Here is an 18966-nt window from a genome sequence, read left to right on the forward strand (position 1 = left end):
TGTGTATCCCTGTGGCGGGATGGGGCCCGCGTTGCCCACACAGCGTTGCCCAGGCGGAGGCAGCCACAGACAGAGGGCTTGTGAGAAGAGGCAACTTTATTGGGGTGTGTGCATAGGGCAGTGCTCCCGTGGGGAACTGAATCTCTCCAAAAGGATGGGCAGTCTCTGCGCAGGTGATCACAGGCGCCTCTGTCGCACGCCTCCTGTCAACGGCGTCTTCAGTGGGATCGGGTGAGGATCCGCAAAGTGTGCTTTTGCTCCATTTGCAGAGCCGTCTTTTGGCGTCAGTCTAACAGGCTCCTGAGCCGATCCTGCAGCTCGGTGAACTCGCGCAGCGCCTGGGCGTGGGCGTCGGGCTGCTGCGCCAGGCGCTGGAAGAGGTTGAGCGGGCTGGCCGTTTGGAAGGCCGCTGGCAGGGGGACCTCCCTGGGCACCCTCTCGTTGCCTAGGAGGAAGTGGTGAAGCTGTTTCTCCTCCAGGCAGCAGTGCAGGTAGCGCAGGACATCCCTCAGCCGCTCCAGGAGATGCTCTGGGCACCACGCTGATGGGGGAAGCAGTGTCAGGAGGTGCATGGCGACTGTTTTCAGGTGGACAGAGGAAAGCACCGAGTCCTCCAGGAGGTAGGTGAGGAGCTGCAGACACATTAGGTGGCAGCTGCCCTGGGGGGCCTGCCTGGCCATGAATCTGAAGAACAGCAGCTCTTGCAGGGCACAGCTCTCCAGCCAAGTTGTGCTGCTGCTGAGGCCGGCCTCTGCCTCCTGGCTGCCCATGAAGAGCCCCGAGTTGTCTTGCTGCACCCCCAGCATTATCTCAGTGTGCATGGTTCTCCCAGAGTCACATGTGAGCTGGAGCTTGCAGGAATGGGAGGAAGGCAGCACTGTCAGCTGGCAGTTTTGTTCCGCAGCAATCATGTCCCAGGCATTTCTTACACAGAGCTGGAACCAGCGGGCGGTTTTCTCCACATCCAGGTAGAAGCCAGTGCACAGGGTGTGTAGGAGCCCGGGGCGCTGATACCTGCGCACTTGGATCTGGGAGTGGTGCCGGAAGCACAGCACGTCCCCCAGCAGCTGCTCCCTCTCGCACATGCACTCCAGCTTCACATGGACGTGGCCATGCCTCGCCGGCAGCTCCCCACCGGTGCCCAGCTTCAGGCGGAAGGAGTGCCCGGGTGGTGGAGGAGGTTGCCCGCCAGCTCCTCCACCACCTTGCATGTGTGGGCCACGTCCTGCACTGGCCCCCAGAGGTGCTGCTGGTAGAAGGTCTCTAGGGCCCTCCTGCCTGGGCAGTCCAGCTGCTGTTCAGGAGAGAGCCAGTGCACAGCACCCACAGCCTCCTGCTCCTCGCCTTCCCCCTCCTCTTCGCTGCTGGAGGAGCTCAGGCCACTGCTGCTGTCACACTCATCAAAGTCCTGCTCCGTGGCCATCCAGAAGAGCCCAAAGAGCAGCACAAGGCCTGCAGCAAAGGCCCCAAACTGCCACAGGTCCCAGGTGGCGAAGACCACATCTCTCCTGAAAAGTCCGCTCTGCGGCTCCTGCATCATCTCCGCAAACTCCTGCTGCAGCCGAGTCATCAGCTCCACCTCCTGCTCCTTGCGCTGCTGCATCCACTGCTCCATGGCCACATCCATGTGGTCACTGACCTTCAGCGGCTGCAGGACAATGCCCAGCATGGCGAGGAGGAGCGCAAGACCCCCAGCCATAGCCTACCTAGAGGAGGTGGGAGAGAAGCAGGTGAGCCAGGCCAGCTGGGAGAGAGCTTGCGGATTGGTGGCGGGAGCTGCAGGCACAAAGGGGCAAGATGGGAGAGGGGGCGAGGGAGCTTGGAGGCAGCAAGGCTGGGATTTGTGAGCGCTGCCTGAGCAGGGACCCCGGGCCACGCCAGGGAAAGCGCTTGGGCCCTGGTGCCTGCAGGCTCCAAGGGGACGCAGGGCCTAGACGCCGACACTGTGGGGCCGGCCCATCCTGCCAACCCTCCCCTGAGGCCCAGCACCCTGGCCAGGCTTTGCCCCGGGGGCAGGGGTGCAGAAAGAGCAAGTGCCACCAGAATGGGGAGTCCTGAGGCCCGTGCCCCCCCGCCCCCCCGCCAAGGGAGCAGCGGCCCGCAGAGCTGCGAGTGCCCGGCGCATCCCCAACACGTCTCTGGGCACCCGGGCTCACTGGGAGCCCCAGGCACCTCTGCCTCCAGCCCTCAGGGTGCCAACATCCCTGACCCAATGCGCTGCTCTGCATGGCTCAGCCCTTGCTGCAGCGCTGGAAACCTCCGGGAGGGAGCTGGCATTGGTGCCCCGGCCCTCGTCCCGTCCAGTGTTGCCCCACTGCTGCACTCACCCTGCAGAGGCTGCCGCAGCCCGGGCTGGCCCAGGCCATACTGCTGTGAACCCAGCAGTGCTGCGGGGCCAATGCCTGTGGGTGCCCTGGTGACAGCCCCCTGCCTTTGTGACTTGTCCTCTGTGCTGTCACGGGGGCACAGCCCCTTTCCAGGGCCAGCCCTGGCCGCCATGCCCACCCTGGCGTAGTGACACACACCTGTTCTGGGCAGCCAGAGCCGAGGCCCTGGCACCCACCACCTACGAGCCCAGGCAGCAGCCACACAGCATGCCCGTGGGCCCCCCTCACCAGGTGGGCAGAAGCACCCAAACAGCCCTCAGCCCTTCTAAGAAAGAAAAAGGGGCCCTGTGGAAGGAGGTCCTCCACTTACAAAGACAGAGTCAGTATTTTCTGAGCCAGGAGGACGAGCTCCGCCTTGCAGGCATCAAACAACTTGGGGCCTTTGGGAAGGGCCAGAAGAGAGCAAGTCCTGCCCCACCACCCCCCTTCCCATGAGGACTTTGTTCCTTTTGAGCCTGGCAAACCTCCTCCTTCCCTCTTCTTCCCTTGGGTTTCTTCTGCTGAGGCAGGACTTAGCCCTGCGAGTCCTGACAATGAAGCGTAATGACAAGAGCATCCCCAGTTAGAGCAGCAAATCGCCTGTGGCTCCTGTCTCTTGCTGCAAACTTGCCCCCTGCAAGTGCAGGCACGGGGACTGGAGAGGCCACGCTGGGGCCCACGGTTCTGGCACGCCGTTGCCCGTGGGGCAGCTGCTCTGTGGCTGCCAGGGTGCATCTGTCGGCCTGATCCGTGCCTGAAGGGAGCTTGCTTGGGGAAGCGCTGGGGCCGCCTCCTGTGCACACTCACGGGTCCACGCTCCCAGCACTCCCCAGGCCCCGGCATCTCGCTGTGGGTGCTTGTGGGCAGAGGACAGAGAGAGCAGGAGGCTCCCCTCTGCCTGCCTCCTGCCCTCCCTCCTCTCCTTGTCAGAGGCCGTATCCAGTTCAGGCGTGGGCTAGGGCTCGTTGGTCGCTTCCCGCTCATTGCGCTAGAGCTCTCTAGGCAGCAGCAAGCGCCCTGCAGTGACCCTGGCCAGAGAGACTTGCTGCTCCAACCAACGTGGCCACCTACGGGTTTTCCCCCTACAAAGAGTGATTTTGTGAGCTCGCTGCGAGACGCATGCAGGACGGCTTTGGGGGGTGCAGCGCACAAGGAGGCGCAGTAGGTCTGTGCACACGAGCCGTCTCCCTGGCACCAGGGAACTGCATGTGGAGAAGGACGAGCCTCTAGGCGGGGAGGAAGGTGCCCTAGTGACCAGAAGGATCAGAAAGAGAGGAAAAGCTGATGGGGCAAGTCTGTGCACCAGTGTAACCACTGCTAAGGCCCATTCAAGGCCAAAGTTTGTGTCTAGGTTCCAGAGGCAGGGAAGGGGAGGGCAGAGCAGGGAGGGGAAGGGAAAGGTAAAAGAGGGATGGGATGGAAAGGAAAGGGAAAGGGAAAGGGAGGAAAAGGAAAAGGGAAATGGGAAGGAGAAGGAGAAAAGGGAATATAAAGTAAAAGAAAAAGGGAAGGGGTTCTGGGTGAAAGAAGTCTCCTCTTTCCAGGCAAGAGAAACCCCATTTCTCTCAGAGAGGATGCCTGTAGCATGCATTTCTGAACCCTGTAGCATGCATTTCTGAACCTTCTCTTATTAAGAGTGACCATGCTCAGCAACAGATGCCTGGTATAGGACTGTAGTTTCTGCACATGCAACGTGTGTGCTTGCCTACGTGCACATAGGAGCACATCTGGCAGGAGCCGTATGCCCTCGTAGCACATACTCTTTGGAGAGTGATGAGAAAGAAAGGCGAATGAGTTTGGTATGGAAATGGTTCTGGTGGTCAAGTGGGCTCCAACAGATGGTAGGCCACGAAATGCACCTTGCCAGCATGGGAACTGAAGAGGGGGCCCCTGCATGTGGCGTGGTTGGGGCATTAGCTCAAGACGACCAGTGCCGGACTGGATGGTCCTGGGAGGTGCAGAAAGTAGCCCCTGGTGGAAATGGGAGCTCCTCCTTTATGGGCCTCGCAAAAGACTCCATGTGCACGTGAGCTGTGATCATGTATCCAGTTAAAAGGAAAGTGCCAAGGAGCTGGCCGGGTATTAGTAAAACTCCATGGCCTTTGTGTCCTGCTTGGTGGAAAGAGCAGGAGATCCCCACCCTCATAGGGAAGTGCTCAGAGAATTGCCCTCTGCAGTCTGCGGAAAGTGTCTCTGGCACATGTTCTCGTGCTGCTAGACCACGTTCAGGCCCATGACTGGAACTGGAGCGTCAGCATGTTCCCGCTCCTTGTCACTGTGGGAGGTGGTGTGCTCATAGCCAGAATCCATGTCATGGTCCTGCTTCCTGGCCAGCCAGCGGACCCAAAGAGCAGCACTAGGGCTCCAGCAAAGGCCCCAAACTGCCACCTGTCCCACGCAGTGAAGACCACAGCTTTCCTGGCAAGCCCGCTCGGCTCTTGCATCATGTCCCCAGACTCCTGCTGCAGCTGAGCCGTCTGCTCCTCACGCGGATGCATGTGCTTCTGCACGGCCAGCGTTCCTTGGTCTCTGCTCCAACTACATGCACACTATGAAGCTTCAGCTACACCCAAAACATCTCCTCCCCACCTTAACTATGACTTCCGTGACTATGGAAGAGGTAGAATGGGCTGAATGTTTGGAAGGCTGGTGGCAGGGGGACCTCCCAGAACAGCCTTTGATTGCCTCGGAGAAAGTGGTGAAGCTGTGGAGGCCCCTTCTGCGTGGGGGGAAGCGGTCGCCAGCAGAGAGGGCGCGGGGTGTGGGTGAGCTGCTCGGGGAGGATGGGGTCATCTGCCGCTGGTGCCAAGGCCCAGAGCTGGCCGGAGCGGTGCCCCGGGGGTGGAACTGGAGGGAAGCGTGGGCACTGCTCAGGCAAGTGTGCGAAGCAATGCCTCAAATGGTGCAGCAGCCTGCAAGCGCCTGAAGCCCGTCCGTGGAACGACGTGGGCAAGAGCTGCGGCCAAAGCGACCAGGTTGCAGCACAAAGTCCGATGTTGAGGGCACAGAGTGCTGCTCCGTGCGGCTTGTCAGTGTGAGCAGCTTGTGAAGGTGGCCACTGCTCTGGAAAGCACATTGGCTGGTTTCCCCAACTGCACCTCACCCTGGGGCCCCTGCAGGGGCTTTCTCTGCGCAGCCCCGCCCTGGGGCCTGCTCGGCAGGCTCTTGCTTGCTTGCCTGCTGGCTTTGTCGGGGGGACAAAGCCGGGGGACACCTGAGACAGCGCACTAGTGGAGGGGAGGCAGGCCGGATGGTGCCAGGGCGCTGGGAGCAGAGCACCGCACAGGCCTTGGGGCAAGGAGGCTTGGAAGGAGGAGTAAAACCCGCCATGGCCAAGGACACCTTGGCAGGCCCGAAAAGGTGCTCTGCCTCTTGCCAGGCCTCGTCGTGCCCCCGGGCGGCAGGGGCTGGTCTCAGCCTTGGAGGGGGAAATGGAGACATGCAGAGCCATGGGGCTTAAATCTGCCAGGAGGAGAAGGCACAGCTCCTGCTGGAGGTTTTCTTAGCACAGCCTGGAGCAGTGCAGCGAAGCCTGAGTTTCTGGAGAAGAGGCCAAGCGCAGCCACGCAGGACTCAGCCCCCTGAGGTCTCTGGCCTGTCCTTCCCAGGAGATGGGCCAAACACGCTCAGCTCCCCTGGGGACAGGCTGCTGGGACGGGTGCAGCTGCAATAGCTACGAGGTGCTCTGCTGGCTGGAGGCAAACCCTGCCTTGATGAGAAGGTACCTGGGCACCTGCGCCTACAGGAGAGCAGGCACCAGGCACCAGGCAAGAAGAGACACTAGAAGATGGAGAAGAGGCCCAGAGGCTTTTCTCTGCCTGTCGCACAACCCCAGCTGCAGCAGGGCTCCAGGGGTGCCCAGAGATGAGAGAGGTCACTGCAAGCACTGCTGTCCATGTGCTTTGGGAGGAGGCTACTCTGGGAGAGGAAAGGGGAGCCAGGCGCATTCCCGCCTACAAAGTCACGCTGCAGGGTCTTGGCTTTTTGGCTGGGGAAGGTCCCTGCTGCCTGCTCTCCCCAGCCTGCAGCCCTCAGCACTGAAATCCGAGTGGGTCCCCAGCCCCCGGGCAGGACTTTGTGGACCAGAAACAGCAGCTGCCAGAGCTGCTGGTGCCTACTGTCAGCAAGCCGCTGCGCACTGTACGTACTGGTACTCGGGGTGTGCAGGAGCCTGAGCAGGACACAGCCTGAGAGGAATAAAACCTGTATAGGCATACCTCATTTTAGTGCGCTTCACTTTATTGCACATCGCAGATATTGCGGTCTTTCCAAATTGAAGGTTTCTGGCAACAAAGCAAGTCTATCGGTGCCGTTTTTCCCAGCACGTACTCACTTTGTGTTTCTGTGTCACATTTTGGTAATTCTCGCAGTATTGCAAACTTTTTCATTATTATTCTATCTGTTAAGGTGATCTGTGATCAGTGATCTTTGATTGTAATCATTTTGGGGCGCCACGAACCGCACCCGTATAAGACGGCAAACTGAATCGATAAATGTTGTGTGTGTTCTGCCTGCACCCCCAGCCGGCCATTCCCCTGCCTCTCTCCCTCTCCTTGGGCCTCCCTCTTCCCTGAGACACAACACTATTGAAATTAGGCCTGTTAATGAGAAAAGCCAAACAGCCTTATTACTGATATGGGGAAAGTTTTGGCAGTCTGGATAGAGGATCAAACCAGCCACAACGTTCCCTTAAACGAAAGCCTAAGCCGGACCAAGGCCCTAACTCTCTTCAATTCTGCGAAGGCTGAGAGAAGTGAGGAAGCTGCAGAAGCAAAGTTTGAAGCTAGCAGAGGTTGGTTCATGAGGTCTAAGGAAAGAAGCGGTCTCTGTAACATGAAAGTGCAAGGTGAAGCAGCAAGTGCTGGTGCAGAAGCTGCAGCAAGTTATCCAGACGATCTAGCGAAGATAACTGGTGAAGGTGGCTACGCTAAACAACAGATTTTCCATGTAGACGAAACAGCCTTATATCGGAAGGAGATGCTATGTAGGACTTTCATAGCTGGAGAGGAGAAGTCAGTGCCTGGCTTCAAAGCTTCGAAGGACAGGCTGACTCTCTTGTTAGGGGCTAATGCAGCTGGTGACTTTAAGTTGAAGCCAATGCTCCTTTTCCATTCCACAAATCCGAGGGCCCTTAAGAATTATGCTAAATCTACTCTGCCTGTGCTCTATAAATGGAACGCCAAAGCCTGGATGACAGCACATCCATTTCCAGCATGGTTTACTGAATATTTTAAGCTGACTGTTGACACCTGCTGCTCAGAAAAAAGGATTCCTTTCAAAATATTACTGCTCACTGACAATGCACCTGGTCACCCCAAAGCTCTCGTGGAGATGTACAGTGAGATTAGTGTTGTTTTCCTGCCTGCTAAGACAACACCCATTCTGCAGCCCATGGATCAAGGAGTAATTCTGACTTTCAAGTCTTACTGTTTAAGAAATACATCTTGTAAGGCTAGAGCTGTATTGAAACAGAGTAACAGAGACTGTGTGACCTGACAGTATCAGACGGCCTCTGGAGCCTGTGGCAGTTTCTCACGGGGCTAGAAACGAACCTGGCCAAATTCACCGGGGTAAACTGTAGCTTGTGTGAGAAGTCTGATTAGCAGGAGCCACTGCCCTTACAGAGCTTCCCCACGGGAAAGGCTGTGAGATTGCACAGCGTGGGAGCACAGCTCTCTCTGAGCTCCCGGGTGCCCCAGGGACCCCTGGGTTTGGCCGTGCTCCCCAGGGGGTGGCTGGCAGAGGTGTTGAAGCAGCCTGCAGGGTGGGTGCCCAGTGGAGGAGACGTTTCCTTTGGGGCTAGTTCCCTTCGCACCTCGTCCCAGATGTGGATCCCAGGGTGGATGAGGCCAGTGGCTGGGAGTGATGGCGGGGGGTGGGGTGTCCATCCCTCAGGATGGCAGAGAGACCCCCCCCACCCCCACCCCAGCTGCCCCTGCCCCTCTGCTCAGATGCTGCATGTGGACACTGCCGTGCTTCTCTCCTGGCTGTTGCCTCCCTCTGCTCCTCATCCCTGGCTGCCTGTCCTGTCCTGGCTGTGCCTGGCACAGGCCGTGCTGGCTGTCTCCTTTCCTGTCCCCTTGCCATCCCTGTGCTGCTGTGTCTGTCCCCTCTGCGCCTGCGCATCAGCTGTGGTGCTGCACACCCCGAAGCTGAGACGCAAGGTGGAGGGAGCTCGCGGGGGCAATGCAGGAGGGAGGTGCTGCCCCAGAGAGCCGGGGCAGGCTGCCCTCCTGCCACAGGCAGCTGCCTCTCCCTGCCTGCTCTCTCTCTTCCAGGGGACAAATGGATCCCAGCTCTGGGATACTGCCTTTGCCGTTCAAGCCTTTCTGGAGGTAATGCTCCCTTCAGGGCTGTGTGCTTCCTCAGGCGAGTGGCCTCTCCTGGGCCATCCCCAAATACTGCTGGCTCCTACTGCACATCCCCTCAGAGCTCTGCTGTGTGGATCCTGGCATCACATTGCACACCAGGGCTGGGTGAACACACTGCTGCTCAGAGCTGTTGACCTGTTACTCCCCGGCCATGTGGGCCCTGGCCAGGCAAATGCCTCTCTCCAGCCCCAGCAACAAGGGCTGGTCCAGCTCCAGCTGCAGAAGCTGCTAGTGGAAACAGTCAGATGGATCTGAGTGAAGTACAAATGCAAACCTATGGGAAGGGCTATAGGAAGGGCAGGAGTTGATTGCACCTAGACCAGCAGGTCAGCGAGATCCCAGCACATCCTCTTCTAACCGAGGGATGTGCGTGTCGGCCGCAGCTCCGTGCTGACTGTGTACCTCCATTTCCAGGCAGAATCCCAGAAGGTCCCGGAATTCACATCCTGCCTCCAAAACGCCCATGAGTTCCTCAGGTTCAGCCAGGCGAGCAGAGCCGGTTGGCGGTGTCTCTGTTGTGCTGGCTGCGCAGACTCTGAGTCTTCTTACCGCCCTATTTAATACCTCTGTTTTCCTCTGAAGAGATCTTCTGCCTGCCCTCACTGTTGCTCTTGTTCTCTGCAGATGCCGGAGAACCCAGCCGACTACCAGAAATATTATTGCCATATGAACAAGGTAGCAGAGCTGGAGCTGGCTGCTGTGGGATGGGTGCTTGGGGCAGCAATTTGGGCAGAGGGGATGGGACTGAGGGGCAGCGATTTCCTCTGTGCAAGGGGAGAGCAAGTCTGGGGGAAGCTGCTGAGCCCTCCTGACCCTTCCCCAGGGTGGCTTCCCCTTCAGCACCCGGGACTGCGGCTGGATCGTGGCTGACTGCACGGCAGAGGGGCTGAAGTCGGTGATGCTGCTGCAGGAGAAGTGCCCCTTCCTAACCAAGCCCGTCCCCTCTGAGCGCCTCTTTGACGCCGTGAATGTGGTAAGTGCTGCAACAACTGGGGCTGTGAGAAATGCAGCCAGCTAAACTGAGCTAAAACAGGAGAAGGCAAGGCCTGATGAGTTGTACTGGCTTATGCAGTACCAGGCCTAAGGCCTGTGGCCTGCTAATAGCGATGCTGACACCATATTTACTGTGATACAAGTCTCTGGAGTGATGGTCCAGCTTGGGTGTGCCTATGGCTGTGGGTTGGGATGTGAGTTATTTGCCAGCCCTGTGGGCTTGACTCTGTCCTCACACCTGGCTCGGGGGTGGACTGGGGTGGCGCTGCCTGTGGGCCAGTCGGGTCCCCACTCTCTGCTTGTCCGGGCAGTTGCTGAGCATGAGAAACTCCGATGGAGGCTTTGGCACCTATGAAACCAAGCGAGGAGGTCGCTTACTGGAGCTGCTGAACCCCTCGGAGGTGTTTGGTAAGGGGAGCTGTGTGGGGCGGGTTGTCCCGCCCGCTGCAAAGGGGGCTGGCCCTGCCGTGCCCAGTGGGTGCCTGGCTTGGCCCCAGGTCCCTCTGCGGGATGAGCGTGCGCTGGGGCCAGGGAAGGGGTCGGCAGCGTGCTGCGGGGAGAGCTGCCCGGCCCAGGGGCTGTTGCATTGCTGTCCTCCTGCCCCCGGCAGGTGACATCATGATCGACTACACCTACGTGGAGTGCACGTCGGCCGTCATGCAGGCGCTCAGACACTTCCACGAGGTCTTCCCTGAGCACAGGGCCCCAGAGATGAGGTGAGACGCTGAGAGGAGAGTGGGGCAGGGGGAAAACAGGCTGCAGTGACCCATGCTGCCTGCCATGGCCCCAGCTGAGACGGGCCCTCTTGAGCCTTGTCAGGGCCCTCTGTGTTGGCATGGAGCTGCCCTTGGCACCTTCAAGGCTGGGATGCTGCTGACGTCTCCAAACCAGAGCTCCCTGTAAGAGGCTGGGGCCTAGCCTGGCTCAAGGAGCGGGGCGCAGGCCATTTGTCTTCATGGCATGAGGCAGGGGGGACCTGGTGAAGAAGCTGCCTGTCTCTTCACTTAGCGGTTGCCTCCATCTTGCCACCATTTGCTGGCTGGGTTTCCTGTTGTGTGCCAGCTCGTGGCAGAAAAGCATCCAAGTGGTGCGTGATTTGCCTGTGAGATCCCATGGGGACTGTGAGGCTGCCTGTCTGCTGTCTTGCTTCTCGCAAGGGCCCACCAAATCCTCGGAGGGACTGATGGCTGCATAGGCAGCCACTGAGCTTGGGCTGCTTTTGAAGCAGGCGTCTTTGTCCCAACCAGAGAGACTCTGCAGAAGGGCCTGAACTTCTGTCGGAGGACGCAGCGAGCCAATGGGTCGTGGGAAGGGTAAGCAGTGCTCCAGGGGCCTGGCTTTCCCCTGGCAGTCCCAGTATGAGAGGGACCGTGGTGGCAAGTGCTCGTGGCTGGCAGGATGTGTGGGAAAGGCAAGCAGGGGCCAGTTCTTCCCCCCTTCAGCTGCTGTGTGCTTTGCTCTCCTGTCCTTTCCCTCCAGCCCAGATGGAGCAGGCACCTCGCACGCTGCACGAGGCCTGGGCAATCCTTGAGGGCTGGGGTGGCTCCAGCTCCTCTGGTTCCTGAGTGGCTGCTGCCTCCTGAGCAAGCTGGGAGCAGTCCTGGTGGGGCTGGATGTGGTTGTGCCCTAGCAAACACCGGCTGCAGGGACGGTACCTCTGCCCAGCTCTGCACTTGCTCTGACCCCAGCAGCGTTGCAGCCTGCATCTCCCTTGGGCTGTGCAAACCTGACACTACTGCTCTCCCTTCCCTCCTAGGAGCTGGGGGGGTTGTTTCACCTACGGCACCTGGTTTGGCCTGGAGGCATTTGCCTGTATGCAGCACACGTACCGCGATGGGTGAGTGAGGGGCAGTATGCTTCCCGTGCCCCTCTCTCTTGGGCAGGGGCAGGACCACGTGGTGGGGCTGAGCTGATCCCCTGGCTGGCCCAAGAGCTCCTCCTCCCAAATCTTATGCCTGTGATATGACCAGGGCACTTGCTGCCAGAGCCTGAAACTCTTGGGCAGCCCCACACTATGGGCATGGTAGAGCCTGGCTCCCAGCTGACTGGGGCACGTGGGTGCAAACTCTCCTCGGCCCCCAGCCCCATCTGATTCTCTGCCCCATCTTTGCAGGGCTGCGTGCAGAGAAGTGGCCCGGGCCTGCCAGTTCCTGCTCTCCAAGCAGATGGCAGATGGTGGCTGGGGAGAAGACTTTGAGTCGTGCGAGCAGCGCGTGTACGTGCAGAGTGCCGCGTCGCAGATCCACAATACGTGCTGGGCCCTGCTGGGACTCATGGCTGTCAGGTAGGAGCAGCCCTCGCCTCTTCAGACAACGCGTGGCCCTGAGCGCGTAGTGAGATAGGAAACGCAGGCCAAGTTATAGGGAAGAGCTGGCATGGGCCCTGGGCCCGGCCGTGTGCCGTATGACATTTCCTGAAAGATGCTGTCGGTCACAAGCCTGCTGCGGTGAGGGACTGGCCGGAGCTGTGGTCCACAGGCTGGTGGGGCTCTTGATGCCTGGGGGAAGGGGAGCCCATGCAAAGCAGGAGTCTGGGTCGCAACCGCAAGCCCCTGGCCTGGGACAGTTTTGCCATAATCTTTATGTCTGGTGTGCCAAGGTCATAAGGGGTCTTCCCAAAGCACTCGGCATGCCGGGGACAAGCATGGGGATCCTGGAGATGGCTGAGTTCCCTAAGCGCGTGGATGGGGGTACATGGATGGTCCAGATTTGGGAGTGTTTACATCTCTGTGCTTTGCAGGTACCCTGATATTAGTGTGCTGGAAAGGGGCATCAAAGTGTTGCTCGATAAACAGCTGCCCAACGGGGACTGGCCTCAGGTATGTAGATCCATTCTCGTCTCTCCAAGGGGTTCCTCTGGTGTTGCAGCTGTCCTGGGCACTGTGCAGCTGTGCACAACCGGCTGCTTGTGGTACTGAGGCGGCGGCCCAAGGGTCACGTGGGGTAGAGGGAAGTGCTTCCAGAGAGGGCGATGCTACACTGAGGAGCGTGGATGAGAGGGATGCAGTGGGTCCCCTCTCACCCACACCGCCTTGCTGTTTTTCTCTCTCAGGAGAACATTGCTGGAGTGTTCAACAAGTTGTGCGCCATCAGCTACACCTCCTACTGCAACGTCTTCCCCATCTGGACATTGGGGCGTTTCTCCCGGCTGCATCCCAACAGCCCTCTCGCTGGGCAGCTGCAGCCCAGATCCTCCTCTGGGGCAGGGAAAGCCCCAGAGGAGGCCTTGTCTGCCTGAGCCTGGGCCACTGCAGACACTGTGGCCTCCAAATCGTCTCTGCTATCGCCTGGCACGTGGGGGCACAGGACTAGTTCAAGCAAGATCTCAACGCTGGTCTTACCACAGCCCTGGACCACTGCATCTCCCAGGGAGGAGAGTGCCAGCATGGTGCCACTGGGTCCCCGTTTGCTTTCTGTTGACCCTTTTCTAAGAAGCAGCTTTTTAAAAGCCTCTGTCTGGGTATATCCTCCCCCACAGGACATGCAGCAGGGTGACTTTTCGGATCAAACTGGTGACCTGAGAAGAGAAAGCTGCCCAGCTATATTGTATTAGACATCTAGACAGACTTGATCTCTCATCCTTGGTAGAGCAAAGCTGTTTTTATCTTCCCCTTGTGCTGTCCCGGCTCTCTCAGGTTGGCTGTCTGCAGCAAGAGCCTGGGATTTTGGGCTTTCCCTGTGCCCAGCATTGTGATGGGGTGCTCTACATGCCCTGCTGAACCAGCCTCCGCTGTGTGAGCACCAACAACTGCCTTCAAAGTGCTCTCTGCTCTGGAGCCGTCACTGGGAGGGGAAGAGCATCTGTCCCCTCTCCGCTGGTTAGGAAAGAGGAGTGCTTCACCTGTTTTTCTGCTCTTCTGCCCCCCAGCCAGTGGCACCTGGCTTCCCAGAGCCTCACGGGTGAGGTTGCCAGCATCGTTCCCACTTTGAAAAACCAGACACAAAAAACAAGGCAGAAAGCACTGAGGTGGTCAGTGTTAGAGGCACAGCCCGGTCCCCTGGTCTCCAGCCAGGCACGCTAGTTTTCTAGCATGGATGAGTTGCGCTGGAGGCTGTTTTGTGCCTTCTGGCACCCTCCGTCACGGGGAGGGGAGGGATGCCCCTGGGCAGCTGTGTGCTGGGGGCATTTCCTTTTTGTCATCAGAGCTGGAAGTCGTGCTGAGTGGCTGATTAATAAATTACTAATGGTGTTGCATGTGGTATGTAGCTGTTTGCTGGTCTTCTCTTGGCCTGCCCCCATGCACATCCCAGGCAGCGGGGAGCTCGTCCAGGAACAGCCTGTAGCCTGGTTTGGGTCACCGGTCTGTTTTTTCCAGCCTCCTATGCTCTTCTGTATATCCCTTGCTGTTTGGTGTGGTCCCCGGGCTTCCTAAAAATCTGCTCCATCCTCTTGTCCTTGTTAAACTGAAAAGCTTATTCAAGCAAACTCAATTTGGGCTGTTTTGACAGCCTCCTTTGCCTTTTCAAATTCTGGGCTCCTTTAAACCTCTCTGTGATAATACTGTGCATTTAAAGCACCTCAGTGGTCTCCATCAGAAACAGGAAGGTATTTTTAAGTCATTGTAAAAGAACTTGGTAAAACCAGTGTCCTTTCAATATATTGCAAGGGTTTGATTTCCCCGCCCCCCACCCCCACCCCCCCGACGGTATGCAGTTACCTAATGCTCACAGCACCATGATGTCCCTAGGAGTGCTGCAAAGAAGATGCTGTTTTATCGCTGTGATCCTGTTTTCCTTACCAACCCTTTAGTTAGTAAAGGGGCAAAGATCTGTGATGTTGGATACCAGAGCTCTCTCGCTGCATTTATGCCCTGTACGGATGATCTTGTTCTCATCTTTGCATGAGATCACAAGCAGGGAGTGGTGTTTCACAAGCTTTCATCCAGCTGCAGCTGAACGGATTCAAGTGTTAGGGGGTTGTGCATCCTGAGAGGAGGTGGCAGCTTGGTTTCCACCTAGGTCTTTGGCTTGAGAACATCTTGGTCTTTCACGGGACAAAATTACGATTGTAAAAGTTGCAAGGCAGGACCCTAAACTATTGAATGGCGTTTATTTTCCTTCCTGCCTTGGAATTCCAGGAACTTTCCTTCAGCTTTGGGGTAGGAAAATGTTTCCTTTGTTATGCAGAGGCAGAGTCCTGGGCTAAAAGCTAATGAGTGTCATTAGAGCAGATAAAGCAGAGATACTAGGCAGCAAATGGCTTCTCTTTAAAGCTAAACCAAACCTGTTAGTTCGGGGTTTCAGCCTGAACTTCGGTTTCGTCCTGTTTCTGAGTGGGAGGCAGTAAGGGGGGGTGAGGTGAGGCATGCCAGGAGACATGATGTCAAATCTGGCTTTTGAGCAGATCTACCTGGGCATCCTCACCTGCTTTCCTTGGGCAGAGCTCAAGACACAGAAGTGCCTTATTCTCAAAGGTTTCAGAGGTCATTTGGGTCCCTAAATACCCATGGGGATTTGGACTTAGTTTCTACTCTGCTCTTAAAGAAGGATTTAATAGCACTTTCTTATCCCCTGGATATCACATACACGATGATATCAAGATAGACAAGAGAGACAAAGACCAAAAAAGTCACTGGCGAGATCCAGAAGTTTGATATTTAAGTAAAACTTTCTTCATACTTTTTTTGTTTCCATGCAGGTGGAGTTAGTTTGCAGCTTTTGCTGTTCGTGCAGCTGTTCCAGTTGTGCTTAAACTGGTTTCCAAAAGGGTCCTGGTCAATTTAAAAAGGTTATCTGTAAGCAGCTGGGAGGCTGGATTTCTATCAAAAGTTAGGAAGTTGGACTTGTTACTTTTTGGGTCAAGGGCAGGGGGCTTCTCCAGCAACCTGGCCCTTTCCTTGCCACAAGCGGACACAATGTGTCGAGCTCTAAACCTGAACTGGTTTCTTTGTGGAGTACAAGACATTGTGATTCCTAAACAGAGTATGAAAGCTGTTTCCTATGCCTCAGAAACAGGCCATTGTAATGGGGTTTTGATACTGATGGTGTCAGTTAATGTTTTAAAGCTATTGCAGATGCTCCCATGGCTTAAGGACACTTACTCTTGGCTCTCAGCTCATTTTCTTCAGGTGTCTGATAGCAGGTTCCTGGCTGAGCTGTGATGTGACTTCTGGCAGTTGACCTGACAACCTTGGAGCAGTTAAAGACCAACTGCGAGGTGCTCTAAGGGGTCATGACTCAAAGGCCAGGCGACCTGCAAGCTGGGAAAGCTGGCTTCTCCCATCTGTCCTTCAACTACCATGTGCCAGTGACTTTACACCATGCTGCAGTTCTGAAGCTTTCTGAATATCAACTATACTTCTTCATCCTTCCCCCCCTGCACCAAGAAATCACAAACGTCCCCACCTTAGAGTTACTTTGTGACTGATAATTTCTCATTTCTATATAGGGAAAGCCAAAGTAAGCAGCAGAGCTCAAGAAAGAGCTGATGGCTCCTAGCACCAGTGGCTCAGTCTCTCGTACCTCCAGGGACCATCATGCCTTGTTAGGAAAAAAGAAAAGGAAAAAAGGACTATTGTGTGCAGGTTTGTCATCTTGCCTTTCATTTATAAACAAAAATTCAGTAAATGTTTACTTTTTCCTCCTTGCTTACTGCTCACACCCTTCTAGGGCTGTGGGGTTTTTTTTGTTTGTTTTTTTTTGTTTTTGTTTTTTTTTTTTTTTTTTTTGCAGGGAGACTGTCCTGGCTTAGTAGAGAAGAGAGGAGGGGGTTTGGTGCTCACAGGTGACTGAGGAGTCCCCAGCAGAGAGGCACTTCTGCTGTGTGTCATCCTGGTCCCTATCATGGTGCTGTTGGGGTCTGGCCCTTCCTTTGTGTCCTACTGCTGCAGGACGAGGGACTCGCAGTAAAAATGGGTGTTTAAGCTCCCAAAGTAATCACAGCCTGTGCCAGCACTTTGTTCTGTCTCAACCTACATGAAAAAAAATATGTATATATAGCAAATCCACCCAAAACACAGCGCTGCCACTGTGGGTCTCATGAGATCAGTGTAGTTCAGCAGAGAGGGGATAGAAGCAAAATCTCCAGTGTCATTTGAATTTTTTCACCACCTTTGGTATCATTGGGAGATGCTCACAGTGGATTTGCCTTAATAGATGTGGTGCAAGGAGGCAAAACTCCCAGCTCCTTTCTGCACCCGCCTTTGCTGTGGGCCTGGGAGCTGCTCCCTGCCGGGCTTCTTCCACTGCTTGCCCAGTGGCTGCTTTGCAGGGGCCGGTGGTGGGGTGGCAAGGGACGACCGCTCAGGGAGGCGAACAGAGAGGAATTTTATAAGGGGTGAGAAGGAAAAAAACAGTCATCCAGCTCTGGGCGCTAGCCAGGAGCGAGGGGGAAAGTGGAGCAGGACTGCTCCAGCCGCAGAAGCCTCGCTCCCCGTCTGCTTGCAGCTCAGCCCTGATGGCCGGGTGTTGGGGAGCTCTGCTCCGAGGGGCGTTGCAGAAAACATCAACTAAAAAATAGCTGTGGATACCCTGGGACCTGTGGGGAATGGCCAGGCTGGGCTGGGGGCTGTAACGAGAGACCCAGCTGCTTGTTCCTGGTGGCTTGGGTGTCAATGCGGCAGCCAGGACGCCTGGGTCTTGTCCTAAATCCAGCCTTGGCACTTCTAGTTTGTCATCCCTGGCACCGCTTGCCTTGATGTGGCTTGGCCCCCTGCCCCAAGCTATCAAGATGCCTGCAGGTACCGCGCTGGCCTCTCACCGGGCTGCACATCACTTGCCGAGCTTCCCCAGGGAGTGGATGACGCTTTGAGCTCTGCAGCTGGAGGACAAGAGCCATAGTTAAAGCAAGCTGAGGTGTGCTGCAGCACCTGATGGGCTCCAGAGTGCGTGCCCAAAGTTTAAATATTGCAAATTTAAAAATGGGAAACAGGTTGCTCTTCTTCCGCCGGGCTAAATTTTGCTTGATTTCTTTCCCCAGGGTTTGCTGGATAACTTCCCAGGAGCCAGGCCACTCCCTCCAGGTTCTTTCCACTGTGTTTTACCATTGCCCCGATCGGCAGACCAGGGTTTTAACTCATTTTGAATTTTCAGGGACAGGAGCCCCGTGTCCAAAACACTTCTGATTTCTCAGTTCTCAGCTCCAGGCATCTCCTGGAGGCAGAAGGTGGCTGACGGTGCTCAGTCAGTCCCAGACTCAGCTCTGCAGCCCTGGTCATGGATGTGGTTATTTGGGGCTTATTGCATCCAGGCCTGCTGTCTCCCTGGTCAGGATTATGCTAAATGGATGTGAGTTTTTGGACTCGGAGCAGTCCGGCTGTATTTGCCAACATCTTGCCATGAACAGGGTGGGCTTTGCATCCCCTTACTGCTCCGACGGTTTTATAGAGTCCTGGCACCACATTGCTCCTGGGTGCAATTACTATTCCCTAATTGTAAAGCAGAAAAATCAGCCCAGAAGTGCCTTATAAATGAGACATCTGCCATCACCAACTTCTCTGAAAATTAACATAAAAATGCCAGATCTCTCATAAGAAAGTGTTTAATACTTTCTGGGACTTGTTGATACCTGCTGCCAGTGTGAAAAGCCTAAATGGGTGGCCCAGTACATTTTTCAGAATTTATCCTGATTGCTGAAAACACCTTGGTTCTTATCTAGCTGGGAATGTTTGCCCTGCTTTTAACTCACCAATTATTTCTAGAGGGTGAAAAGAACGGGGGGAAGGGGAGGAGGAAATTGGCATACGTTGGTCCTCTGTAAAACTAGGGGTTGGAAGGCCACGAAGCACACCATCCTCATGCCCTAACAAGTCACAACTCAGTTTTCCCATTAAAAAAAATTACTTGCTGTTGTTTCTTTTTTTGCCCTCTGTTTTCAGGGTGTCAGAATTGGAACGGGACACCTGTTGGTGTTAAAGAATGATTGCATTTTGGAGAGGAGACCCTTGTCTGAAAAACTTGTGTTTCAACTGTCCAAAGATTTTGCACAGATTTTACAAGCTCAGATACGCTAACATAGATATTCCCGGTAAGAAGCCGGATTGAACCTTTTGCTTTCCTTTGCAACATGTTTGGGGGTACATGCTAACTGCTACTACTGATTGGCAGAAGCTTACAATTCCTTCACATCATCCTGAAACCAAATTCAGCCTGTTAAAGACAAACAACCCACCAAGCAGCATTTTTCTAAAAAAGGACACTTTAGGTATTATTATTTTTAATAAAGCTGCATAAAGTTAGATAGGAAAAAAAAAATCCCTCTTTGGGCTGCTTTGACAACCGCTACCTACTGTCTTTATT

General features: G+C 55.9%; 2 protein-coding genes across 2 annotated transcripts; one reads left to right on the forward strand and one right to left on the reverse strand.

Moving 5' to 3' along the window:
* Nucleotides 1–284: 284 nt before the first annotated feature.
* Nucleotides 285–1699, reverse strand: LOC135328933 (inositol 1,4,5-trisphosphate receptor-interacting protein-like 1). Its single transcript, XM_064515512.1, has 2 exons — nucleotides 1205–1699; nucleotides 285–1145 (listed from the first exon to the last, which is right to left on the reverse strand). The coding sequence occupies exons 1-2, from the start codon at nucleotides 1697–1699 to the stop codon at nucleotides 285–287; spliced, it is 1356 nt and encodes a 451-aa protein (XP_064371582.1).
* Nucleotides 1700–8294: 6595 nt separating this feature from the next.
* On the forward strand, nucleotides 8295–13931 carry LOC135328898 (lanosterol synthase-like). Its single transcript, XM_064515408.1, is given in 11 exon segments — nucleotides 8295–8701; nucleotides 9362–9412; nucleotides 9561–9710; nucleotides 10042–10138; nucleotides 10341–10446; nucleotides 10978–11043; nucleotides 11487–11567; nucleotides 11844–12014; nucleotides 12470–12548; nucleotides 12782–12868; nucleotides 12870–13931. Coding segments are annotated over 11 exon segments (1563 nt in total). The 5' UTR covers nucleotides 8295–8317; the 3' UTR covers nucleotides 13161–13931.
* The last annotated feature ends 5035 nt before the right edge of the window (nucleotides 13932–18966 follow it).

This window comes from Dromaius novaehollandiae, chromosome 7 (genome assembly GCF_036370855.1).
Source record: "Dromaius novaehollandiae isolate bDroNov1 chromosome 7, bDroNov1.hap1, whole genome shotgun sequence".
In the NCBI taxonomy this organism is placed as follows: domain Eukaryota; kingdom Metazoa; phylum Chordata; class Aves; order Casuariiformes; family Dromaiidae; genus Dromaius; species Dromaius novaehollandiae.

Coding starts and splice junctions, on each gene's coding strand:
- LOC135328933 (XM_064515512.1), bottom strand. CDS start 1,699: ATGGCTGGGGGTCTTGCGCTCCTCCTCGCCATGCTGGGCATTGTCCTG. Junction 1,146..1,204: donor ACGTGGCCCACACATGCAAG/GTGGTGGAGGAG, acceptor TTCCGCCTGAAG/CTGGGCACCGGTGGGGAGCT.